General features: G+C 44.7%; 2 protein-coding genes across 9 annotated transcripts in view; both read right to left on the bottom strand.

Annotated features, from left to right (window-relative positions):
- The window catches only part of HAUS6 (HAUS augmin like complex subunit 6), a 48,427-nt gene extending 37,084 nt beyond the window's left edge, over positions 1 to 11,343 (bottom strand). The window contains exons 1-4 of one of the 2 annotated variants that reach the window (XM_001109504.5): positions 10,951 to 11,343; positions 4,506 to 4,601; positions 1,845 to 1,923; positions 698 to 830 (exon numbers count right to left, since the gene is read on the bottom strand). In XM_001109504.5, the coding sequence (XP_001109504.4) occupies positions 698 to 830; positions 1,845 to 1,923; positions 4,506 to 4,601; positions 10,951 to 11,078 (436 nt within the window). In that variant the 5' untranslated portion in view covers positions 11,079 to 11,343. The remainder of the gene's footprint in view (positions 1 to 697; positions 831 to 1,844; positions 1,924 to 4,505; positions 4,602 to 10,950) is intronic. The other variant, XM_028835138.2, reaches the window with a different exon arrangement.
- Positions 11,344 to 16,789: 5,446 nt separating this feature from the next.
- LOC712661 (perilipin-2) overlaps positions 16,790 to 27,016 on the bottom strand; it is a 33,899-nt gene continuing 23,672 nt past the window's right edge. For 4 of the 7 annotated variants that reach the window (XM_077966035.1, XM_077966036.1, XM_077966034.1 and 1 more), the window contains 2 exons: positions 26,314 to 26,604; positions 16,790 to 17,462 (listed from right to left, as the gene is read on the bottom strand). In XM_077966035.1, coding sequence (XP_077822161.1) covers positions 17,328 to 17,462; positions 26,314 to 26,604 — 426 coding nt within the window. In that variant the 3' untranslated portion in view covers positions 16,790 to 17,327. Of the gene's footprint in view, positions 17,463 to 25,719; positions 26,605 to 27,016 lie in introns of those variants that run through there. The other 3 variants (XM_077966038.1, XM_077966037.1, XM_015117639.3) reach the window with 1 other exon arrangement.

The following is a 27,016-nucleotide window of genomic DNA, read 5'->3' as shown; positions in this document are numbered from 1 at the left end:
AGGCGTGGAGGCGCATGCCTGTAATCCCAGCTACTCAGGGGGTGAGGTAGGAGAATCGCTTGAACCCAGGAGGCAGGGGTTGCAGTGAGCCGAGATCACGCTATTGCAGTCCAGCCTGGGCAACAAGAGCAAAAACTCCGTCTCAAAAAAAAAAAAAAAAGCCAGGCGCATCAGCTTACGCCTGTAATCCCAACACTTTCAGAGGCCCAGGTGGGCAGATCATCTGAGGTAAAGAGTTCAAGACCAGCCCTGGCTAACATGGTAAAACCCCGTTTCTACCAAAAATACAAAAAATTAGCCAGGCATGGTGGCACACACCTGTAATCCCAGCTACTCAAGAGACTGAGGCAGGAAAATTTCTTGAACCCGGGAGGCAGAGGTTGCAGTGAGCTGAGATCATGCCATTGCACTCCAGCTTGGGCAACGAGAGTGAAACTCTGTCTTAGAGGAAAAAAAAGGGAAATGTTTCCCAATCCTTGTATTAGAACACAATAAAAAAACATAAATAGTAACTATGTTCATTATGAGAAGATTTCAAAGTACAGTTCCAGTAGAATATTAACCATTTCCTTTTTGGGGTACATTAATGTTTTAACTTATCTTGCTTTTACTAAGATCTCTTCATGATTTAAAAACTGTAAAGAACAATAAAAATTTAAGAATCAAAACAAAAAAGTATTTTATAAGTTGAACTTACTTTTAGCATTGGATTTAATATATTTCATTGCAACAAATCTTGCAAAATGATACATCAGATGAATAAACTTAGGACCACCAGGAGAAAGAAATAGTGAACCAACAACTTGAGGAAAGCTACTTCCACATTCACCCTATGAAGAAGAGAAGTAAGATGATTTGAAGATTTTGTTAACAAAAACTCTTACATTTACATCATACTATTTTTGTTAAAGGGTGTGACAGTCTTGCAATAGAAGTCCCACATTTTCATGAGCACTATGCTACAGGTTGGCATGGGGTTCCCTAGTACCTCTTCATAGCACAGTGGCTTGGACATGTCCAACTCTGCAGCAGAGTACAAAACAGTCCAAGGGGGTAAGCCCCCAGCCCACTGTCTCCTCATCATACTGTTTTTGAAGCATAAAAGAATTTGATCAGGACTGGGTGCGGTGGCTCATACCTGTAATCCCAGCATTTTGGGAGGCCGAGGCAGACAGATCACTAGAGGTCAGGAGTTCAAGACCAGCCTGGCCAACATGGTGAAACCCCATCTCTACTAAAAATACAAAAGTTATCTGGGCATGGTAGTACATGGCTGTAATCCCAGCTACTCAGGTGGCTGAGGTGGGAGAATCGTTCAAACCTGGGAGGCAGAGTTGCAGTGAGCCAAGACTGTGCCATTGCACTCCAGCCTGGGTGACAGAACAAGACTCCATCTCAAAAAAAGAAAAAAGAAAAAAGAATTTGATCAGAATTATTCCATTTAAACCACAAGTTAAACGTTGTGGGTTTTGGTTTTTCTAAACTCTATGTGGACCTGGTAAGAAAAAACAATTATAATGATACAGACACAATCATTGATACTATCTGGGGAAGCAAACTAAAATAATATACAGTTGAAAAAGTTTTCTTTAAACAAAAACTGTGCTATAAACTCTCAGGAAGTCTAAAACCTATTTTCAGTGCACCTGGCCAGCAAAGCTGGTTTCTTCGAAATACATAGAATCCCAACCAAAAACCATCAAAGAAGACTATTTTAACTAGTATTTCCTTGCTTATACTGATAGCATTAAAGCATTAAAAAGATTTCACCTCTAAAAAGTTAAAGAGTTAAAGTAGTTTTTAACTTCTTAAAGTCTGTATCTTCTAACAAAAAGAATACTTACAGAAATCCTTTTTATCCATTCACAGCAATGTTTTCGGAATTCAGTATCACTTTTTTGGTCAAATGGGGGCCAACAAAATCTGGAAAACAAAAATAAAAGCATTAGGACTATGCACAACAAGAGCCAAAAAAAAAAAGCCTCAGCAAATTTTTTAAAAATCAAACTTATTGCCAGGCGCAGTGGCTCGTGCCTGTAATCTCAGCACTTTGGGAGGCCAAGGCGGGCGGATCACAAGGTCAGGAGATCGAGACCATCCTGGCTAACGCGGTGAAACCCCGTCTCTACTAAAAAAATACAAAAAAATTAGCCGGGCGTGGTGGCGGGTGCCTGTAGTCCCAGTTACTCAGGAGGCTGAGGCAGGAGAATGGTGTGAACCCGGGAGGCGGAGCTTGCAGTGAGCCGAGATTGGGCCACTGCACTCCAGCCTGGGCGACAGAGCAAGACTCTGTCTCAAAAAAAAAAAAAAAAAACTTATTTCTACTACCAGAAATATTAACACATGGCTGGGCGTGGTGGCTCACACTTGTAACCCCGGCACTTTGGAAAGCCAATGCAGACAGATCGCTTGAGGCCAGGAGCTCGAGACCAGCCTGGCCAACATGGAGAAATCCCGTCTCGACTAAAAATAAAAAAATTAGCTAGGCATAGTGGTGTGCGCCTATAGCCCCAGCTACTCAGGAGGCTGAGGCACGAGTACTGCTTGAACCCAGGAGGTGGAGTCTGCAGTGAGCCAAGATGGCATCACTGCACTGCAGCCTGGGTGACCCTGTCTCAAAAGAAAAAAAAAAAAAATTAAAGTGAAATGAATTAAAGTTAACATTCTTAAATAACAGATAGAGAGACACCAACCTGTGAGAAATTGAATTTTTTAATTTATAAACATCTAAAGGATTGAGTTCTGTTTCATACAAACAACTAAAATGTATTAAATGAGGGAATGAACAGCTATAAGAATTGCTGAAAATCAGCTAAAGACAACAATCTCAACGGATCCACTGGACTAGTGCATAAAGATAAATAAATAAACTAGTAAATTAAGCCTGAAAAGAAATAGTAATCTTGCGGGACAGAAACATAAACAGATATATATGAAGAGGACAAAAAATGGCATACAAGAGCATGACTCCTAGAGATAATCCTTATCATACTGTGGGTGCTATTGCTTTGTGGCTAAACAAGACAGAAAAACATGAAAAAGAAAATTTTGCTTCAACTTTGGTCAAGAATATTAGGGTTTAAAATTTACCTACTGCTTTCCTTTCAGTCAGGTTTTTCCAAATTTTTATTCTGAGGCATAATTATTTAAGGCCTCACTTTTTCTATAACTACATTCAGTATTTGCAGAAAAAACTGAGCATGCATAGGGAATAAAAAGACTAAAAGGCTAGAATGTCAACAGTGATACTCAGTGGTTGACGGGTTTCAAAACAATTTTTACATTTTCCTATATTTTCTGAATTACTTAAAATGAGCCGTAATGTTGATAATCAGCAAAAAAAAAAAGTAAAAATCTATTTTTGTTTGGACAGAAGAAGCTGCTCTATACCTTAATAATAGGGAATTCCAAAAAATGATCCAAACATACCTATTCTCCTGCACACTCAGAACTTTAAATGAAAGCAAAATATTCAAAATAGATTATCAAAAATGAAAATAATGCCCTAAGCAATAGATCTACTTGTTGCTTTCCTATATAAAAGATTGAAGGCACAACATAAATATCAAAAGAAATTTGAACCCTTTTTTAGATAGCAGAAACACAAATCACATGCAAAATAACTTAGAACTGAGACTAGTGGGTGTTTACATTTTTATCTCCTTCTTAAACAACAGCATACAACAAAAGAGTAAATGTATTAGGAATGATTTTTCCCTACAGCAAGTGATGCTTTAATATATCACTGAAAAAAGTAAGGATTTACAGAGAACCATGTAGACAAAACAACACTGCCTATAGGAAAAGTAGTAAGGCATACAGTACTAAGCAAAAAAAAAAAAAAAACAGGGCAAAATCAAGTTCATACAGATTGATACCAGTTAATTGTGCTGCTAACAATAATTTGCTTAATTATTAAGACCATAAAGAAAATGTTAAGAATTATATAAAATAAAAACTATATTACCTATAAAATACACAATGATTTTAAGATATGTACCAAAGAAAAACGTCACCCAGATTTATAAAGATTAAGAATTAAATGTATAAGACTCAAACCTGAATTTTGTAATATTCATTCAAAACATCAGTCAAAGGCCAAGTTGAAATTCTGGCTTATGCTGGGTGTGGTGGCTCACACCTGTAATCCCAGCACTTTGGGACGCCGAGGCGGGTGGTTCACCTGAGGTCAGCAGTTTGAAACCAGCCTGACCAACAAGGTGAAACTCCATCTCAAATAAAAATGCAAAAATTAGCCAGGCATGGTGGCAGGCACCTGTAATCCCGGTTACTCGGGAGGCTGAGACAGGAGAATTTCTTGAACCTGGGAGGCAGAAGTTGCAGTGAACCTAGATCGCGTCACTGCACTCCAGCCTGGGTGATGGAGTGAGACTCTATCTCAAAAAAAAAAGAAAAAAGAAAAAAGAAATTCTGGCTTATATCAAAACACAGTCCATTTTCAAATTTGGAAAGACACTTAAGAAAATGAAATTATTTTTCCTTACTTGAAAACTTCTTTGGTGAGAGACTGGTCCAGAACTTGAAACAAAAAATAAGAAACTATATGAAAGGCATCACGGTTCAGCTTGTCAAACATGTTCCTAGTGGTTAAAAATGAAATAGAAATAGAAAAAGAAAAAGAAAATGGTTAATAAACCAAACATCATCAAAAGCTAAGTAAGAGTTCGACACAAATTAATGTTTTCATTCTCTTCAGGAAGTCAAGGCAAATTAATTTTTCTCATTCATGTACATTTTATAACCAGTTAAGAAAAACATGCAAGCTTTCATTTTCTAATTCTCAAATCACAGATTCAATATAAGACTGGCAGAACTGGCTTTAATGAAAACACTCTACAGAAAAGGAAGGAAAACCTAATTCGAGAGAGAACCATGCCTTATAATGGTAACAACCTACATTAACTGAATAACAGTAAATAGTTAATATTTATTAAGAGTTTCCTATTTGCCAAGCATTCTTCTAAGCCTTCTACAAGCAGTAACTTAGCTAATCTTCACTACTATCACATACTATCTACTTTAACACAAATTATTTTATTTAATCCTAATGACACTAGATAGTAGTTTATCTTCATTATACAGATGAGGAAACCTAAATTTAGAGGTTAGAAATTTGCCCAAAATCACTTAACCAGAAAGTAGAAAAGCACTGATTTGAAATATGTCACCTCACCCTAGAGTCCAGGGTCTTCACTACTAGATTTTTATTCCCAGAACCATCTTTATAACATAACGCTGGCATTAGTTTTTATTGTTCCAATTACCCTAATTAATCAAAACAAAGCCTTAAAAAAAAAAAAGTGAAAACAAAACAAAAAAACACTAAACCCTTTAAGAAATGTCACACAACTATAAGGAATCAAGAGTTAACTTAAACGGAAAAGCATGAAATTTACTTCCAAAAAATCAAATCAAGTGAATTTCTGACTTAGGATTACCATTCTCTTGCGTAAGTTCCTATGCCTATCCATTTGTCAAACAACACTTTTGTTCTTAGAATGTCTCTACTCTTCAAGTAACACAAATGAAGTTCCATCTATCCTACTTCCCTACCATCTCTCAAACCTGTTGTCTTTTCATAAAGTACCTTGCTCTCTTCTCTTTGACACTTATTATAATTTGTAATAAGACATTTGTTGAAGGTTTGTTCCTTCACTAGACTAAAACACTGTAAGGGGGCGGGTGCAATGGCTCACACCTGTAATCCCAGCACTTTGGGGGGCCAAGGCAGGCAGATCAAGAGGTCAAGAGATCGAGACCATCCTGGCCAACATGGTGAAACCCCATCTCTACTAAAAATACAAAAATTAGCCAGGTGTGGTGGCGTGCATCTGTAATCCCAGCTACTCAGGAGGCTGAGGCAGGAGAATCGCTTGAACCCAGGAGGCAGAGGTTGCAGTGAGCCAAGATCGCACCACTGCACTCCAGTCTGGTGACAGAGCGAGACTTCGTCTCAAAAAAAAAAAAAAAAAAAAAAAATTCTGTAAGGGAAAATTTATATCTATTCTGTTTACCACTGCATAGCCAGGTCCAATACTGTGGTCAATAAATATTTGTTGAATGAACAAATAAATGAATCACCTCTTTTTATTCCTACTGCCACTTTAGTTCAGGCCTAGATAACTAACTGCAAAGCCCTTCTTCCCCTTCTATCCATTCTCTGTAATGCAACCATATGATTTTTCCAAACTGCAAACCTTTTGGGCAAATATCTTGGAATGGATTGCTGAGTCATATATTAAGCATATGTTTAACATTTTTAAAAAATGGAGCCGGGCCTGGTGGCTCACGCCTGTAATCCCAGCACTCTGGGAGGCTGAGGCGGCTGGATCACCTGAGGTCGGGAGTTCGAGACCAACCTGACCAACATGGAGAAACCCCATCTCTACTAAAAATACAAAATTAGTGGGGCATAGTGGTGCAAGCCTGTAATCCCAGCTACTCCGGAGGCTGAGGAAGCAGAATCTCTTGAACCCAGGAGGCAGAGGTTGCAGTGAGCCGAGATCACGCCACTGTACTCCGGCCTAGGCAACAAGTGCAAAACTCCATCTCAAAAAAAAAAAGAAAGAAAGAAAAGTGGTCATACCAGTTCAGGCTCATAGAAACAAAAAACTCATAAACTGCAAACCAAAGAGAACGTGTATGTACAAAATATAAGTGAATAAAAAATAATGGGTTTTTTTCTTTTTTGTTTTTAAGAGACAGGGTCTCACTCATGTTACCCAGGCTGGAGTACAGCGCTACCATTATAGCTCGCTGTAGCCTCAAACTCCTGGGCTCAAGCAATACTCCCACCTTGCCCTCCCAAAGCACTGGGATAACAGGTGTGAACCACCATGTCTAGCCTAATTGCTTTTTTAAGAGACAGGGTCTCACTATGTTGCCCAGGCTGGTCTCAAACTTCTGGCCTCAAGCAATCTCCCACCTCAGCCTTCTAAGCAGCTGGATTTACAGGTGCATTGAGCAATTTTAAAAGTAAATTTGGCAGGGTGCAGTGGCTCATGCCTGTAATCCCAGCACTTTGGGAGGCCGACGTGGGAGGACTACTTGAGCCCAGAAGGTCAAGATCAGCCTAGGCAACACAGTGAAAACCTATCTCTACAGAAAGAATAGAATTAAAATTAGCCGGCCAGGCGTGGTGGCTCACGCCTGTAATCCCAGCACTTTAGGAGGCCAAGGCAGGTGGATCATGAGGTCAGGGGTTCAAGATCAGCCTGGCCAAGATGGTGAAACCCTGTTTCTACTAAAAATACAAAAAAATTAGCCAGGCATGGTGGCAGGTGGCTGTATTCCCAGCTACTCGGGAGGCTGAGGCAGAGAATTGCTTGAACCAGGGAGGCAGGGGTTGCAGTGAGCTGAGATCGCACAACGGCACTCCAGCCTGGGCAACAGAGCAAAACTCCATCTCAAAAAAAAAAGAATTAAAATTAGCCAGGCATGGCAGCAGGCAACTGTAATTCCAGCTACTTGGGAGGCGGAAGTGGAAGGATCACTTGAGCCCAGGAGATGGAGGCTGCAGTGAGCCACATTCAGGCCACTGCACTCCAGCCTGGAAGACAGAGCCAGATTATCTCAAAAAATAAAAACAAAAAAGTAAATTTGATGCCACATCCATGCTTAAAGCATTTAAAGAGCCGGGCACGGTGGCTCACACCTGTAATCCCAGCACTTTGGGAGGTCGAGGCAGGTGGTCGGGAGATTGAGACAATCCTAGCTAATATAGTGAAACCCCGTCTCTACTAAAAAAATACAAAAAAAATTAGCCAAGCGTGGTGGCAGGCACCTGTAGTCCCAGCTACTCGGGAGGCTGAGGTAGAAGAATGGAGTGAACCTGGGAGGCAGAGCTTGCAGTGAGCTGAGATCATACCACTGCACTCCAGCCTGGACGACAGACAAAAAAACAAAATAAAATAAAATAAAGCATTTAAAGGGGACATGTGTTACAAGATGGCGAATCTTGCAGAGAAAAGGAAATGCTTGTACCTTGTTGGTAGAATGCAAAGTAGTACAGCCTGGCCAATGTGGCAAAACCCTGTCTCTACTAAAAAATAGAAAAATTTGCTGGGCACGGTGACAGGTGCCTGTAATCCTAGCTACTCAGGAGGCTGAGGCAGGAGAATTGCTTGAACCCAGGAGGCAGAGGTTGAAGTGAACCAAGATTGCGACATTGCACTCCAGCCTGGGAGACATAGCACACTCTGTCCCAAAAAAAAAAAAACTAAAATTGCCAAAACACTGCAGAGAATGACGCAGTGACAATGAGAGCCATTCTCAGCGGAACTCTGGAAAAGCTTCAGACTTCTCCACCAGTATAGAGAAAATGTGACTGTGCTATGGGCCATCAAATCATGTGAAACAAATAATACATGAACCTGATAAATGCTATATGCTTGTAGTCAATTTTTTTTTTTTTCCCCGGAGACTGAGTCTCCCTCTGTCACCCAGGCTGGAGTGCAGTGGCCCGATCTAAGCTCACTGCAACCTCCACCTCCTGGGCTCAAGCCATTCTCCTGCCTCAGCCTCACCAGAACCTGGGACTACAGGCGCACGCTGCCACGCCCGGCTAATTTTTTTGTATTTTAGTAGAGATGGGGTTACACCGTGTTGCCCAGGCTGTTTCCGAACTCCTGAGCTCAGGCAATCCGCCTCCTCGGCCTCCCAAAGTGCTAGGATTACAGGCACGAGCCACCACGCCAGGCGGTACTCAATTTTTAGAAAAGACTGCTAGACAGGCCGCTACACACGTTAATAGTAACTTCTCAAAAATAATTACCAAGCAAAACTTAATTACAGTTGTAAATCTTGACAGAAAAAATACAGCCAAAACAAGTCAAGAGGGGGAAGGCAGAGGAGGAGGAAGGAAATCTTATAATAGCTCAGTTCATTGTGAAATTATGGTAGGAATCAAAAGAGATTGATGAATCAAGAAATAGAGGTCGCTGGGTGCGGTGCCTCACGCCTGTAATCCCAGTACTTTGGGAGGCCGAGGCGGGTGGATCACCTGAGGTCAGGAGTTTGAGACCAGCTTGACCAACATGGTGAAACCCCGTCTCTACCAAAAACACAAAAATTAGCCGGGCGCAGTGGCGGGCACCTGTAATCCCAGCTAGTACGGAGGCTGAGGCACAAGAATCGCTTGAACACAGGAGGAGGAGGTTGCAGTGAGCCGAGATCGTGCTACTACGCTCCAGCCTGGGCGACAGAGCCAGACTCCGACTCAAAAAAAAACAAAAACAAAAACAAGGAAAAAACCACAGCCACAGTCAGGCATGGTGGCTCAAGCCTGTAATCCTGGCACTTTGGGAGGCCGAGGCCGGCGGATCATGAGGTCAGAAGTTCGAGACCAGCCTGGCCAATGTAGTGAAACTCATGTCTCTACTAAAAATACAAAAATTAGCCGGACATGGTGGCGGGCGCCTGTAGTCCCAGCTACTCAGGGGGCTAAGGCAGAAATCACTTGAACCCGGGAGGCGGAGGTTGCAGTGAGCCGAGATCGCGCCACTGCACTCCAGCCTGGGCGACAGAGCGAGACTCTGTTTAAAAAAAAAAAAAAAAAAAAAAAGCCTCTAGAAGAACTGAAAATATGTAATTTACAAAAATATAACAGATTGAGGAGAATAGAAGATGGCCAATGTATCTATCCCAAATTCCCCTTGGCCTACAGTGGGAATGATGAAACAGAGATACTGGCTAAAGTTGATAAAACATAGAAATAAAACAGAGTTATTTACAGTGGGTTATTAGGAGAGATCCATAACCTTAACAGAAGTGGAAAAAGTAGGGAAGGGGCTTTTACTTTCCATACTTTTCATTAAAAGGGTATTAGTTTTTTTTTTTTTTTTTTTTTTTTTTTGAGACGGAGTCTCGCTCTGTTGCCCAGGCTGGAGTGCAGTGGCCGGATCTCAGTTCACAGCAAGCTCCGCCTCCCGGGTTCATGCCATTCTCCTGCCTCAGCCTCCCGAGTAGCTGGGACAACAGGCGCCCGCCACCACGCCCGTCTAGTTTTTTGTATTTTTTTTTTTTTTTTTTTTTTTTTGAGATGGAGTCTCGCTCTGTTGCCCAGGCTGGAGTGCAGTGGCCAGATCTCAGCTCACTGCAAGCTCCGCCTCCCGGGTTTATGCCATTCTCCTGCCTCAGCCTCCCGAGTAGCTGGGACTACAGGTGCCCGCCAACTCACCCGGCTAGTTTTTTGTATTTTTTAGTAGAGACGGGGTTTCACCGTGTTAGCCAGGATGGTCTCGATCTCCTGACCTCGTGATCCACCCGTCTCGGCCTCCCAAAGTGCTGGGATTACAGGCTTGAGCCACCGCGCCCGGCCAGTTTTTTGTATTTTTTAGTAGAGACGGGGTTTCACCGTGTTCGCCAGGATGGTCTCGATCTCCTGACCTCGTGATCCGCCCGTCTCGGCCTCCCAAAGTGCTGGGATTACAGGCTTGAGCCACCGCGCCCGGCCAGGGTATTAGTTTTTAATACCTTCTCCGTTGTTTTATGCTAACTCCAGCATGCCTTACTAATTCAAAAATTAAAAATTATAAAGTTAAACCACCTTCAAAGGCTCCCTTGAGTTCAAAAGGCATTTTGTACGTAAGATTCCCCTGCTCTTCCACTACTACCCGCCATCCCTCCCACTACTCCACAGACCACCCCTCCACCACCTAGGCAGAATTAAGCTGTCCCTCCAGTTTTGCACTCTGCCCATCTGCAGACTTTGCACTCGCCTACAGATCGCTTCCGGCACTCTTCCATTATTTACTGTCTGCCTCTGCTACTAGGCTGGCAGCAACTGGGAGTAGGAACTTTGGAGTCAATGCCTGGCACAGAGTAACCGCTCAACCAATTCTGATTAATCAACCTCCGGGGTATACAAAAGGGCAAGGCCGGGATCCCCCGGCTCAGGCTCCCTCGCCCCGACAGCCCCGGCCTCCTTACACTCCGAGATGCGTGTGCGACACGATCTTTCCGCAGGCAATGGTTGCCGGGCCTGGCTCGAAGCCGAGCGCCTGCAGATACATCCAGAGATGCTCCTTCTCGAAAGCGGTGACCGAAGCCGAGCTCATCCTCGCGGTAGGCACGGCGGCTGCGAAGAAAGAAAGCGCAAACCCAGGGGACTCGGAGGGCCCTCAAGATCCCTCCCTACGGTCAGCCTGAGGTCGCGGCGGTCCTTCCATTGCCAAAGTCTGCTCCTTTCTCGCCCCGAGCCATTTCGCCTCAAAGGGACTTACATCCTCCGGGAAACTGAGCTTCTAACGGTAGTGCGGGCACAACTGCCTCAGCAAAGCCACCACAAACCGAGACTCCCGCCCTTAAGGAAGAGCAGTATGCGCCTGCGCCGCCAGTCTTCCGAAGGAGGAGGGACTTCCCGGAAGGACTATATCTCCCGCCATGCCATGCGCCCTTCTCTCCTCCCTTCCGGTCATGCCCAGCCAAGAAACTACCAAGACCCACGCGGCATTGCGCGGCCAGCGAATTGTTCTGCGCTTGCGTAACGGCTATCTTGCCCAGATCCTCGGGTCTTCGGGATTTTCTGATTGTTGGTGTGTGGGGTTCATTTGCTTGTGTATGCTAGTTGTTACGTCACATAAAAGCCATAAATGGAGCACTGTACCTCGGTGTAGAGAGAAGAAGCATTGGTTCCATCCTCCGCTATGCTCACTGTGACTCTGATCAAGTCACGTAATCTCTGAGCCTCATTTCTGTCATTAGCGAAATCTATGCCCTCAAATACTAGAATACTAGATGCTCCTTTGCCTGCTTTAAATGAAATCTGGCTCCCTACTCCCCCTGCAGCCTTTTTTTTTTTTTTTTTTTTTTTTTTTTGAGACGGAGTTTCGCTCTTGTTGCTCAAGTTGGGGTGCAGTGACAAGATTTCGGCTCACTGCAACCTCCGCCTCCCGGGTTCAAGCATTTGTCCTGCCTCAACCTCCAGAGTAGCTGGGATTAACAGGCGTCCACCACCACGCCCGGCTAATTTTTTGTATTTTTAATAGTCTCTGAAAGCACAATAGAGACAGTTTCACCATGTTGACCAGGCTGGTGTCGAACTCCTAACATCAGGTTATCCGCCGTCCTCGGCCTCCCAAAGTGTTGGGATTACAGGCGTGAGCCACTGCGCCCGGCCGCCTGCAGTTCTCTTAACTGACGGCTGTTGCCTACCACAAACCCCATAGACAACAGGGCCTCGAAATGGATTGGGTAACCTGCTTTTAAGTCTCATTGCTACCTCTGGCAATTATTGCCTCCTGCCTCACTAAAACCACCTTAATAAAAAGAGGCCAGGCACGGTGGCTCAAGCCTATAATCCCAGCACTTTGGGAGGCCAAGGTGGGTGGATCACCTGAGGCGGGGAGTTCAAGACCAGCCTCACCAACATGGAGAAACCCGGTCTCTACTAAAAATACAAAATTAGCCTGGCGTGGTAGCGCATGACTGTAATCCCAGCTCAGCTACTCGGTAGGCTGAGGCAGAAGAATAGCTTGAACCCAGGAGGCAGACGTTGCATTGAGCCAAGATCCTGCCACTGCACTTCAGCCTGAGTGACAAAGTGAGACTCTGTCTCAAAAAAAAAAAAAAAAAAAAAAAAAGAGTGAGAGGAGAGAGAGAGAGAGAACCCACCAAGTTGCCCAGGCTGGGCTCGAACTCCTGGGCTCAAGCGATCTGTCCACCTTGGCCTCCCAAGGAATGAGCCACCGCGCCCAGCCTAAAACCACTTTTTGAAGTTTATGCATAGCTTTTCACTGTGGAGGTCATTGTAAGATCTCTGATTCCATTCTGGTGGTGCAGCCTGTGGTCCAGTTGCGCAGGAGGCTGAGGTGGGAAAATCATGTGGGCCCTGGGAAGCTGAGGCTGCAGAGAGCTGTGATTGCACGATTGCACTTCATTCAGCCTAGTGACAGAGCAAGACCCTTCTCCAAGCAAAAGAACAGCAACAAAAAAAATCTCTGACTCCTGTCAACAAAGAGTCAAACTCTGTAAAATTGTTACCGGTAAAAACAGAGTCTTGATCCAGACCCAAAGAGCAGGTTCTTGGATCTTGTGCGGGAAATAATTTGAGGTGAATCACAGAGCACAATGAAGGAAGGAAGTTTATTGGAAACTACTCCGTTGAAGAGCGGAGCAACCTCAGAAAGGAGGCGGAGGAACACACGGTCCTTTGTTACTGTCTCTACTTATGAGAAACTATAAAGAGCTGTAATTAAACTTGGAATGCGCAGATGTGCTCACTAAAGGTGGGGCTATTGTGCTTTCAGAGACCATTAATCTTTCAACCTATGCTTGCTCATTAACATCATCTTTAAGTAAAGTTGGCTGCTCTTTAGAGCATCTGGACATTCTGCAGGATTGGTGGGAGATGTCCTGTATGGCCATAAATATTCTGTTATTATAATTGGTGGCAAGCTTAGAATGTGGCTGTTTTTAGACCATAAGCATTAATTTTATAGGAGCCTTGTAAGTGCCTAACTAGTTTAAGATGGAGTCACTTGAGTCATGTTTTATTAAACCAGAGGCCTGGAAAGCAGGGGTTCCTCTAACAAAATATTTAAAGAAGTTTATTCTGAGCCAAATATGAGTGACTATGGCCTGAGGCACAGTCTCAAGAGTTCCTGAGAACATGTGCCCCAGATGGTGGGGCTATAGCTTGGTTTTAGGGAGACATAAGACATCGATCAATACATGTAAGGTATACATTGGTTCTGTACAGAAAGGTGAGGCAACTCAGAGTGGAGGGTTCAGGTCATAGGTGGACTCTAAGATTTTCTGATTGGGGCGGGCATGGTGCCTTACGCCTGTAATCCCAACACTTTGGGAGGCCGAGGCACTTGAAGTCAGGAGTTTGAGACCAGCTTGGTTAACATGGTGAAACCCCGTCTCTACTAAAAATACAAACATTAGCCAGGAATGGTGATGCGCACCTGTAATCCCAACTACTCAGGAGGCTGAGGCAGGAGAATCGCTTAAACTCAAGAGGCCAAGGTTGCAGGGACCTGAGATCGTACCACTGAATTCCAGCCTGGGTGATTCGGTGAGACTGTCTCAAAACAAAAAAAAACAACAACAAAAAAGATTTTCTGGCCGGGCGCGGTGGCTCAAGCCTGTAATCCCAGCACTTTGGGAGGCCGAGACGGGCGGATCACAAGGTCAGGAGATCGAGACCATCCTGGCTAACCCGGTGAAACCCCGTCTCTACTAAAAAATACAAAAAACTAGCCGGGCGAGGTGGCGGGCGCCTGTAGTCCCAGCTACTCCGGAGGCTGAGGCAGGAGAATGGCGTGAACCCGGGAGGTGGAGCTTGCAGTGAGCTGAAATCCGGCCACTGCACTCCAGCCTGGGTGACAGAGCGAGACTCCGTCTCAAAAAAAAAAAAAAAAAGATTTTCTGATTGCTATTGGTTGAAAGAGTTAAGTTACTATCTAAAGACCTAGAATCTATAGAAAAGTGTCTATCAAGATAAGTGGTTGTGGACACCAGGGTTAGTATGAAGTCTCATAGGTGGCCACTCAAAAGTACTAGAAGCTGGGTGTAGTGGCTCATACCTGTAATCCCAACACTTTGGGAGGCTGAAGCTGTGGATTGTTTCAGCCCAGGAGGCAGAGGTTGCAGTGAGCCCACATCATGCCACTGCATGCCAGTCTGGGCAACAGTGCAAGACCCTGTCTCAAAAAAAAAAATTTACGCTAGACACAGTGGCTCGCACCTGTAATCCAGCATTTTGAGGGGCCAAGGTGGGCAGATCACCTGAGGTCAGGAGTTCAAGACTGGCCTGGCCAACACGGTGAAACCCAATCTCTACTATAAAGACAAAAATTAGCCAGGCATGGTGACAGACGCCTGTAGTCCCAGCTACTTGGGAGGCTGAGGCAGGAGAATTGCTTGAACCCGGGACGGAGAGGTTGCAGTGAGCTGAGATCACATGCCATGCCACTGTACTCCAGCGTGGGTGACAGAGCAAGTATTGGATTCTCAGTTAATCTCTTCAGGATGGGGATGGCCTGCCAGGGGAAAGATCTACTTATTGCAATAGAGATTCTATTTATGTATTTATTTATTTATGAGATGGAGTCTCACTCTATCACCCAGGCTAAAGTGCAGTGGTGCCATCTCGGCTCAGTGCAACCTCTGCCTCCTGGGTTCACGTAATTCTCCTGCCTTGGCCTCCCAAGTAGCTGGGATTATAGGCATGCGCCACCATGCCCAGCTAATTTTTGTATTTTTAATAGAGAAAGGGTTTCACCGTGTTGACCAGGCTGGTCTGGAACTCCAGACCTCAGGTGATCTGCCCGCCTCGGACTCCCAAAGTGCTGGGATTACAGGTGTGAGCCACCGGCCAGCTTCTTTACAGATGTAGATTTCCCCCCATAAGAGACGGTTTTGAAGGACCATTTCAAAATATAACAAAGAAACATATTTTGGGAAAAAATATTTTAATTTCCTTCTTTATCTGTCAATGTTATGCCAGTCAAGTTGGAAAGTAAGCTGGGTTATATAGGCTTAAACAAAACCCATCTGATGAGATTTTTATGACTTGTAGGACATGACTCCCCAAGTTCTATAGATAGGAATTTGGACAAGAAAGAAAAAAGGTCAGAGTTTACTCCTCACTCACTAGGCCTCATTCTAAGATTTGGCAGCTAGGCGCAGTGGCTCATGCCTGTTAATTCCAGCACTTTGGGAGTCCAAGGCAGGAGGATTACTTGAGACCAGGAATTCCAGGCTAGCCTGGTATTCTCCCGCCTCAGCCTCCTGAGTAGCTGGGATTACAGGCATCCGCCACCACACCTGACAAATTTTTGTATTTTTAGTAGAGACAGGGTTTCACCATGTTGGCCAGGCTGTTCTGGGGCTCCTGACCTCAAGTGATCTGCCCGCCTTGGCCTCCCAAAGTGTTGGGGTTACAGACGTGAGCCACCATGCCCAGCCCAATCTTTTTAAGGTTTTTTGTTATAGAGAGAAGGTCTCACTATATTGCCCAGGCTGGTCTGGAACTCCTGGGCTCAAGTGATCCTCCCACCTTGGCCTCACAAAGTGCTGAGATCACAAGTGTGAGCCACTGCCTCCAGATTGCTTCTACAATTTACTCCCTTAATTAATACTTCTTTTTTTTTTTTTTTTTTGAGATGGAGTCTTGCTCTGCCACCCAGACCAGAGCGCAGTGGCATGATCTTGGCTCACTGCAACCTCTGCTTCCTGGGTTCAAGCGATTCTTCTGCCTCAGCCTCCTGAGTAGCTGGGATTACAGGCCTGTGCCACTACAACTCGGCTAATTTTTTTTTCTTTTTTTTGTATTTTTAGTAGAAACGGGGTTTCACCATGTTGGCCAGGCTGGAAACTCCTGACCTCAAGTGATCCACCCACCTTGGCCTCCCAAAGTGCTGGGATTATAGGCAACTAATACTTAATGTTGCTTTGTGCCAGGCACTGCTCTAAGCTTTTCATAAATGTTAACTGTTTAATCTTCATAGCAAACCTAACACTATTCCTGTTTTAGTGATGAAAAAAAATGAGGCATAGAGAAATTAAGTAACTTGCTCAAGGTCACACATAAGTGGCAGAGTCAGATTAGAAACCAGAGTCTGAGCCCTTACCCATCATGCTATGCTTCCTCCCAGTTGACCTGCTTTTAGTCACATGCCCACCACTAGGCTAAGGGAAAGCAAAAACCTTGACCACTATACCCACTGAGACCTTCAAAATAAGCATGAATGAATCATGGGAGACCAAAAGACAACAAATGTTCACTATACCAGAGGGAAAAAAAATCATGAAGTCAAGATTATACAGCCCAATTTTTATTGTAAGTATTTCAGCAATTAAACTTTAAATAATTATATTAAATGATATATGACACAGAACTAGGATCTCTTACAAAAGTTTAGATGAGAGTGTCATTGCAATTAAGACCAATATAGCCAAAAAACTAGATTAACACTCTTCAAAGTCACGGGAATAAAAACAGGAAGTTTAATGTAATGCAAATTGCATATTCAACCTAAAGGGGTATTTTTTTTTTTTTTTTGAGACGGAGTCTCGCTCTGTCGCCCAGGCTGGAGTGCAGTGGCGCCATCTCGGCTCACTGCAAGCTCCACCTCCCGGGTTCACGCCATTCTCCTGCCTCAGCCTCCTGAGTAGCTGGGACTACAGGAGCCCACAACCGCGCCCGGCTAATTTTTTTTGTATTTTTAGTAGAGACGGGGTTTCACCGTGGTCTCGATCTCCTGACCTTGTGATCCGCCCGCCTCGGCCTCCCAAAGTGCTGGGATTAGAGGCGTGAGCCACCGCGCCCGGCTAAAGGGGTATTTTATTGTTGTTAGTTATTCAACATTTTGCCCTGAGAGGACAGGGTCATTAGCATGTGAATGATTTGATCCGTTCTCCTCTTCCAAAGCTATAATATCTGGAATCTCATCCGTCTCAGATGTCAAGTCTATGGTGGTGAAATCAAGTACCTGTAAAAGAAGAATCTTGGATATTGAAACAAACACTGATGAAGCAGAGTTGTCAGGTCCATTTGAGCTCATGGAGACTTTAGTGCATGTAGGTGAACCTTGCTTTGTCCATAGCTGTGTTTTTGAAAAGATGTTTGTGGTCTTATTCATGCAATTCCCTCATACTATAAAAGCACTAAGGAAAACTTTTAAAAAGGAAACTAACTAGTGGTGGAACCTAGTCAATGAAGGCTTTTTTAAAAATACCAGATATATAGCATTTCTTGTTATTTCTCGTTATTCTCGTTATTCAACTATTAATCTATTACTTTCTTAAAATCCATAATACTTTTCCATAAGCAAGTGTCTAGGGAAATGTCTAGCAACTGAGGAAACAAAAGGTCTTTTTATGGTTGAAACAGCCATCACAAAACCCCACCTCTTCCCTACACAGGAAAGCCTTTAGGGACAAGAAACTCTATCAAATTTTATTTTATGTACAATTTTGATAAGCTAGGTAATGTTTCTTAGCAAACAACAGATTAAAACAAGAAAATTAAGGCCGGCCATAGTGGTTCACGCCTGTAATCCCAGCACTTTGGGAGGCCAAGGTGGGTGGATCATGAGGTCAGGAGATCAAGACCATTCTGGCTAACACAGTGGAACGCTGTCTCTACGAAAAATACAAAAAATTAGCTGGGCGTGGTGGCATGCACCTGTAGTCCCAGCTACTCAGGAGGCTGAGGCAGGAGAATCACTTGAACCTGGGAGCAGTGAGCCAAGATCGTGCCATTGCACTCCAGCCTGGGCGACAGAGTGAGACTCTCTCAAAAAAAGAAAAAAAAGAAAAGAAAAATTAACAACATATAACATATTACTAAAGGCTAGAATCTTGATAGTGGAGGGAAAAAAAACAGCTAATTACCTAACAGGAAAAAGAGCTAACAGCAACTAAAATCCCTCAAAAAGACTGGGCGTGGTGGCTCACGCCTGTAATCCCAACACTTTGGCAGGTGGATCAGGAGGTCAGGAGTTCAAGACCAGCCTGGCCAAAATGGTGAAACCCTGTCTCTACTAAAAATACAAAAATTAGTCGGGTATAGTGGCAGATGCCTGTAATCCCAGCTTCTCGGGAGGCTGAGGCAGGAAAATCACTTGAACCCAGGAGGCAGAGGTTGCAGTGAGCCAAGATTGCACCACTGCACTCTAGCCTGGGTGACAGAGCAAGACTGTCTCTGAAAAAAAAAAAAAAAAACCCTCAAAAAATAGAAGGAAAGAGGGAAATTGGGGAGTCATTGTGGGGCTTTTTTGTTTTGTTTTGTTTTAAACGGAGTTTCACTCTGTCCCCCAGGTTGGAGTGCAGTGGCGTGATCTCAGCTGACTGAAACCTCAGCCTCCCTTAGGCCAGGCGCGGTGGCTCACGCCTGTAATCCCAGCACTTTGGGAGGCCGAGGCGGGCGGATCACAAGGTCAGGAGATCGAGACCACGGTGAAACCCCGTCTCTACTAAAAATACAAAAAATTAGCCGGGCGCGGTTGTGGGCGCCTGTAGTCCCAGCTACTCAGGAGGCTGAGGCAGGAGAATGGCGTGAACCCGGGAGGCGGAGCTTGCAGTGAGCCGAGATGGCGCCACTGCACTCCAGCCTGGGCGACAGAGCCAGACTCCGTCTCAAAAAAAAAAAAAAAAAAAAAAAAAAAAAAAAAAAAGAAACCTCAGCCTCCCAGGTTCAAACCGATTCTCCTGCCTCAGTTTCCCGAGTAACTGGGATTACAAGCGTGTGCTGCGACCATGCCCAGCTAATTCTTATATTTTTTAGTAGAGATGGGGTTTCACCATATTGGCCAGGCTGGTCTCGAACTCCTGACCTCAAGTGATCCACCCTTCTTGGCTTCCCAAAATGCTGGGATTGCAGGCGTGAGCCACCGCACCTGGCCTGGAGTTATTGTTTAATGGGTACAGAATTTGTGCTTAAGATGAATATAACAGCGATGGTTGTATAACATTGTGAATGTGCTTAATGCTACAGAATTATACATTTAAAAATTGAAAAAATGGAAAATTTGACACTGGATTTCGGTTTTGTTTGTTTTGAGATGGAGTCTCATTGTCACCCAGGCTGGAGTGCAGTGGGGCAAACTCGGTTCACTACAACCTCCACCTCCCAGGTTCAAGTGATTCTCATGCCTCAGCCACCCAAGTACCTGGTATTACAGGTGTGTGCCACCACACCCGGCTAATTTTTGTATTTTCAGTAGAGATGGGATTTCACCATGTTGGCAAGGCTGGTCTTGAACTCCGGACCTCAGGTGCTTCATTCACCTTGGCTTCCCAAAGTGCTGGGATTACAGGCATGAGCTCCTGTGCCCCACCAGCTCTACTATCTTTTATATGACACTCTCAAATGGCACTTTCATAAAATCCATACCAGCTAAAAACCTAGAAAGCATATTCTGTATCAAGACTCCCTTGTGAGATTCAAAACCTTTCATTATATTATATTTCATATCATATCTCTAATCTGCAGGCCCAGTTTAAGCAAGTAAAACCTGAGAAGAATCCCAGGCAATTCTCTCTACCTCCCATTGCAAACATTTTCCTTTTGACTGCCTGCCTATCGCTTCACTTAGTCATCTTACTGACAATCTTAACAATTTTTTTTTTTTGAGATGGAGTCTCGCTGTCACCCAGGCTGGAGTGCAGTGGTGCCATCTTGGCTCACTGCAACCTTCGCCTCCCAGGTTCAAGCAATTCTCATGCCTCAGTAGCTTGAATTACAGGAGCAAGCCACAATGCCCAGCTAATTTTTGTATCTTTCGTAAAGACGAGGTTTCACCTTGTTGGCCAGGCTGCCCTTGAACTCCTGGCCTCAAGTGATCGGCTGACTCGGCCTCCCAAAGTGCTAGGATTACAGGCATGAGCCACCGCACCTGGGCAATCTTAACAATTAAAGATGTACTGTGTTAATCAGCAGTTTCATCTGTCAAACTCAACAAAGTGCTCCCTCTCACCACCAATTGAGAGTATAATTTCCTGATTCAGTCTTTTCCTTCCGAGCATTCTATTCCCGACTCTCAGCTTAGGATGGTTAGTTAGAGGTCCTTAACCCTCACCAGTCCTAAAAATATGACCTGGGTCTAGCCCAGTGAGGGTCAAATTAATACCACTTTTTTTTTTCAGGAGTTGATAATTTCTAAAACTAAAGTTTTATAAGTTCAGTTCTAAAGAAGTTCATTTTGGGGTGGAAGGAGCAGGGTAGCATCAGAATCTCAAAAGGTAACCAAGAAAGATACCATAAAACAAGTCTTTGGCTTAAGTTGACCTTGAGCCCTGTATCTTATGAAAACCAAATTTTAGTTTTTTCCTTTTCATTTCATTAGTTGTTTCTTTCCTGCAGCCTTAAACTCCTGGGCTCAAGCAATCTTCCTGTCCCAGCTACCTGAGAAACTGAGACTATAGGTGCATACCACTAGGCCCAGTTTCATTAGTTCTTTAATACCTATAAACTGCCTTTTCAAAGTGGATATATTTTCCTAACCATGAGCTGGTATTATATACTCACACCTGAACTGCCAAGTTAAAGATACTACATGTCACTGTCCCACAGATGCTGTCCCCATGCTTCTAGTGCAAATTAAAAAAACACATCCCCATCCTCAACACTCACTTCCATCTGTTGAGGCAACATTAACTTAATAGATGAGAAAACTAAGGCTCAGTGATTAATGGCCAATGCATCATGTTCCTTTGCATTTTTGCATAGGACAAACTAGAAAGACTATGTTATTATTACAGGCAAAGGAAAAAATGTTCTTGAACCCTCCCTGAGGCACATCATGCCAGGTTTCATGCAGTCATATGTTTACGAACCTGCCATGGTTACATACTGTGTCAGCCTTAGTATTTTCCCTCAAAAGAACTGTTTTCTGGAGGAAAACAAGTCTGTAAAACCAAAATTTTCTGCCAGTTTATGCAACAATGAAGCTGCAAGATGTGAGAACACAGACCAGGTTCAGTAGCTCATGCCTGGAATCCCAGCACTTTGGCAGGCCGAGGTGAGTGGATCATTTGAGCTCAAGAGTATGAGACCAGCCTGGGCAACATGGTGAAACCCCACCTTTACAGAAATACAAAAATTAGCCAGGTGTGATTGTGCATGCCTATGGTCCCAGATACTCAGGACACTGAGGAGGGAGAATCGATTAAGCCTGGGAGGCGAAGGTTGCAGTGAGCCAATCTCACTACAGCACTATTGCCTGAGCAATAGAGCAAGAGCCCATCTAAAAAAAAAAAAAAATTCCGGCCGGGCGCGGTGGCTCAAGCCTGTAATCCCAGCACTTTGGGAGGCCGAGACGGGCGGATCACGAGGTCAGGAGATCGAGACCATCCTGACTAACACGGTGAAACCCCATCTCTACTAAAAAATACAAAAAACTAGCCGGGCGAGGTGGCGGGTGCCTGTAGTCCCAGCTACTCGGGAGGCTGAGGCAGGAGAATGGCGTAAACCCGGGAGGCGGAGCTTGCAGTGAGCTGAGATCCGGCCACTGCACTCCAGCCTGGGTGACAGAGCGAGACTCCGTCTCAAAAAAAAAAAAAAAAATTCCAGAACACCACAAATCCTGAGACATGTTGACAAATGAATGAAATACATATAGACACAAACTTGAAACACAAAGACAGACAGCAAAACCATGACCAATGTGCACAGCTCACGGCAGAAAGCAAGGGCTGCTGGTGCTCTTCTAGAAGCTAAGAATGGTCTACATTTTATCCTGTCCCTGCTCAGGAAGAAGAGCTTTGAGACCGCTCTTCTTTTCATAAGCTATTCAAGTAAGCACTACAATTCTTTTTTTTTTTTCTAATTTGTACTAACTTAAGTAACACACTGTAACTCTTATTAATAGGGAAACACAAAGGTGTATATTCAAGATAAGAAAGCATGTGTAGTCAGGCATGGTGGCTCACGCCTGTAATCCCAGCATTTTGGGAGGCCGAGGCGGGTGGATTACCTGAGGTCAGGAGTTTGAGACCAGCCTGTCCAACATGGTGAAACCCCATCTCTATTAAAAAGACAAAAAATAGCCAGGAGTGGTGGCACACGCCTGTATTTGGGAGGCTGAGGGCAGAAGAATAGCTTGAACCTGGGAGGCGGAGGTTGCAGTGAGCTGAGACCACACCATTGCACTCCAGCCTGGGCAACAGAGCAAGATTCTGAATCAAAAAAAAAAAAAAATTAAGAGCCAGAGGCCTAGAAAATGCCAGTCACTGGGAACAGGGAGGCAAGTGAGTGAATAGGCTTTATCCTGGAAACCCATACATCACAAAAGTTCATCCTTCCCAGAAACCAGAAGCTCCTTATCTGCAAAACAAATCCTAGGGACTTCCTACCTACCCTCCAACTCAACTCACCTGTTTATTAATTTCTAGAGTTACACTGAGGAGAAAAAATTTGTAACTTGATAAAAAGCTTTTTTTTTTTTTGAGACAGGGTCTCACTGTTGCCCAGGCAGGAGTGCAGTGGCAAGATTTCAGCTCACTGCAACCTCCACCTGCCTGTTTCAGGGGATTCTTGTGCCTCAGCCCCCGAGTAGCTGATATTACAGGTGCATACAGCCATGCCCGGCTAATTTTTGTGGGTTTTTTTGTTTTTTTGTTTTTTTTTTTTGAGATGGAGTCTCACCCTGTCGCCGGACAGGGTGGAGTGCAATGGCGCAATCTCGGCTCACTGTAACCTCCACTTCCCGGGTTCAAAAGATTCTCCTGGCCGGGCGTGGTGGCTCAAGCCTGTAATCCCAGCACTTTGGGAGGCCGAGACGGGCGGATCACGAGGTCAGGAGATCGAGACCATCCTGGCTAACACAGTGAAACCCCGTCTCTACTAAAAATACAAAAAATTAGCCGGGCGAGGTGGCGGGCGCCTGTAGTCCCAACTACTCGGGAGGCTGAGGCAGGAGAATGGCGTGAACCCGGGAGGTGGAGCTTGCAGTGAGCTGAGATCGCGCCACTGCACTCCAGCCTGGGTGACGGAGCGAGACTCTGTCTTAAAAAAAAAAAAAAAAAAAAAGATTCTCCTGCCTCAGCCTCCCGAGGAGCTGGGATTACAGGTGCACGTCACCATGGCCAGCTAATTTTTGTATTTTTAGTAGAGATGAGGTTTACCATGTTGGCCAGGCTGGCCACTGTTGGCCACTCCTAACCTCGTGATCTGCCCACGTTGGCCTCCCAACATGCTGGGATTACAGGCGTGAGCCACCACGCCCGGCCTAATTTTTGTGTTTTTAGTAGAGACTGGGTTTCACCCTGTTAGCCAGGCTGGTCTCAAACTCCTGATCTCAAGGGATCCATCCATCTCGGCCTCCCAAAGTGCTGGGATTACAGGCATGAGCCACCGTGCCTGGTCCATAAAAAAGTTTAATAGACTCATTCATACCAAAGGAGCATGTAAAGTTATGTGCTGCTTCCTCGTTTTCATGGAGATAAAGGGGTGAACCAGGATAGAAAGAGACGAATTTGAGTTAGACTTCAGTTCTGCTGAGGGCAGCCCTGCTTACCTTTTAGCAGGGACAGCCAGAAGCATGTAGCTCTATTTCACACCCTTTTCGTTCTTTTTTTTTTTTTTTTGAGACGGAGTCTGGCTCTGTCGCCCGGGCTGGAGTGCAGTGGCTGGATCTCAGCTCACTGCAAGCTCCGCCCCCCGGGTTTACGCCATTCTCGTGCCTCAGCCTCCCTGTAGTAGCTGGGACTACAGGCGCCCGCCGCCTCGCCCGGCTAGTTTTTTTTTTTTTGTATTTTTTTAGTGGAGACGGGGTTTCACCGTGTTCGCCAGGATGGTCTCGATCTCCTGACCTCGTGATCCGCCCGTCTCGGCCTCCCAAAGTGCTGGGATTACAGGCTTGAGCCACCGCGCCCGGCCTTGTTCTTTTCTTTTTTTGAGACAGTCTCACTCTGTCGCTCAGGTTGGAGTGCAATGGCAAGATCTTGGCTCACGGCAGCCTCCACCTCCCAGACGCAGGGGATTCTCCTTCCCCAGCCTCCCAAGTAGCTGGGATTATAGGCACACACCACCAGGCCAGGCTAATTTTTGTATTTTTTGTAGAGACAGAGTTTCACGTTGTTGGTCAGGCTGGTGTTAAACCCCTAACCTCAGGTGATCTGCCTGTCTCGGCCTCCCAAAGTGCTGGGATTACAGGTGTGAGCCACAGTGCCGGGCCTATTTCACAAGTTCTGAGACTCACTTTTAAAAACTAGTTTGACATATTGCATATGCATGATAAGGAGATTCAGGATAGTTCCTAAATAACCAATGTTGAATGGACTAGAAGTCTGGATACTATAGGCAGGAGGTAAGAAGAACCTTTGTCGGCCGGGCGCAGTGGCTCACGCCTGTGTCAAAAAAAAAAAAAGAACCTTTGTCTACAGGGGGCTTAAAGTCTTTTTACTTCTAATTAGTCTCACATGGTCTTCTATATGTACCTCCCCAACAACAACTGAGGTTAGTGACTTTCTCCCAAAATAACAACACAGTAAGTAAAGTCCAGCTGAGGCTGGACACTGAAGAATCTCTCTTTAGGACTCACACTTTAACTGGTTCCCTGGCAAGAAATGCCCAGTGACTTTACATGACACTGATTTAAATAATCACTTGCTTCCTTTCAGCTCTGATTCCTTTTCAGTAAGGTAGTCAGACATGATTAGGACATTTTACTGGTTTAAAAACAGGCCAGGCGCGGTGGCTCAAGCCTGTAATCCCAGCACTTTGGGAGGCCAAGGCGGGCGGATCACGAGGTCAGGAGATCGAGACCATCCTGGCTGACATGGTGAAACCCCGTCTCTACTAAAAAATACAAAAAACTAGCCGGGCGAGGTGGCGGGCGCCTGCAGTCCCAGCTACTCAGGAGGCTGAGGCAGGAGAATGGCGTAAACCCGGGAGGCGGAGCTTGCAGTGAGCCGAGATCCGGCCACCGCACACCAGCCTGGGCAACAGAGCGAGACTCCGTCTCAAAAACAAACAAACAAACCAACCCACTCACAGGGGTCCAGTAAGTTGGCAAACAAAGAGGGCCAACTGTCACCTAGTAAAATTTGAGTATGCACATCAGCTTTTAGTTTTTTTTTAATCTGTTATCAAGCATCCCATTTTTAACATTAGCCTTCCAATGTTCTCACTCTGCCAAATTCCCCAACAGGCCAACTGAAATTCATGTATGTATAATAACTCTGTCATGCAGGTTAAGCAGCTCTACGAAAGCAACACACAAAGCATATGGAACAAACAGCATGTAACTTGTCTATCCTGCAGTGAATTTTATTGAATTCAAACGTAGTATTATTCCTATTTGAGAAATAAAAAGCTAAAATCAAGTTTTACAAGTAATCATCATGAGATAAACCAGTGAAGAGGACTTTTCAGATCATACCAGAGCTGACACCAGTTTCTACCCCAGCCCACATGAAGATGTTTTTATTCAATACAAACAGGAACAGAGGCAACACAGTGGCCACAGAATGAGAACGTAAGTGCACTTGAATTTTTTCTGAGTTCTGGCTATAGGCTCTGACAAGCCTAGCATTCTTTTCTTACCAGGTGAACAGAATCATCTGCTAATGCCAGAAACTTTAAAGCTCTTAATTCAGCTAGAAACAACTATAATTGAGGGCCTTTTTACTAGCTTCTTGCTTCCCAATTTAGGGTTGCCTAGCAAGTTAATTTCAACATAACAGGTCATCTGCCTGGCCACATCATGCACTAGTGCAGGGGCAGGTTTAATGAGTTTTGTGCTCAGATCGCTGGGTCTCCTGGCTGCTCTTGTCCATCTCTGCACCTTGGTCCTGAGCATTCTGAGACTCAGTCAGCTGAGGATAAAAGGGACCTACCAGCCAGTTGAGGGGCGTGTTGTTAACAAGATAATCCATCACATCATCTAAAGATTCCTTCATTTTCTGCAGCTGCCCCTTGCTAGAAGTGAGGAGGCTGTCAGACACTTCCTTAAAGGAGGCAGCACTGCGGAACACTGAGTAGATGTCGCCTGCCATCACCCCCATGTGCTTGGCCTGATCTTGGATGTTCTGCGGTACACCTTGGATGTTGGACAGCAGGTTGTGGCACGTGGTCTGGAGCTGCTGAGTCAGGTTGCGGGCAATTTCAAGAGTACGTGACTCAATGTGCTAAAAATAAAACTTAAAATTAGCAGTGGATCCAGCAGTGCTATGTTAAGTTAGTTCAATGACAGTAAGCTGGTTATGTGGCCACCACATATATGGATTCTTCGGCTTTTAAAAATCCTCATTACAATGCCGAGTGCAGCAGTATTATTCACATTTCATAGATGTGGATATAAGCTTAGAGTTTAAGTAGATGGCTTCAGTTAACAACTGGAAAACAGCTGGGTAGGGATTCGAACTAGTGCCTGAGTCTCCAAAGTTCATCATCTTAAACTGAAGAAACATATTAGGTAGGGGAGACCCAAAAGAATGGAAATGTACTTCATTCTAGTAATGTAATATATATATTCCCTCCTCAAATAAGATGACAAGACATGCTCCTTGCAGGAGATGGAGACCATCTTGGCCAAAATGG

This window comes from Macaca mulatta, chromosome 15, assembly GCF_049350105.2.
Source record: "Macaca mulatta isolate MMU2019108-1 chromosome 15, T2T-MMU8v2.0, whole genome shotgun sequence".
Lineage (NCBI taxonomy): Eukaryota > Metazoa > Chordata > Mammalia > Primates > Cercopithecidae > Macaca > Macaca mulatta.
This window is presented reverse-complemented; position numbering and strand designations above follow the sequence as displayed.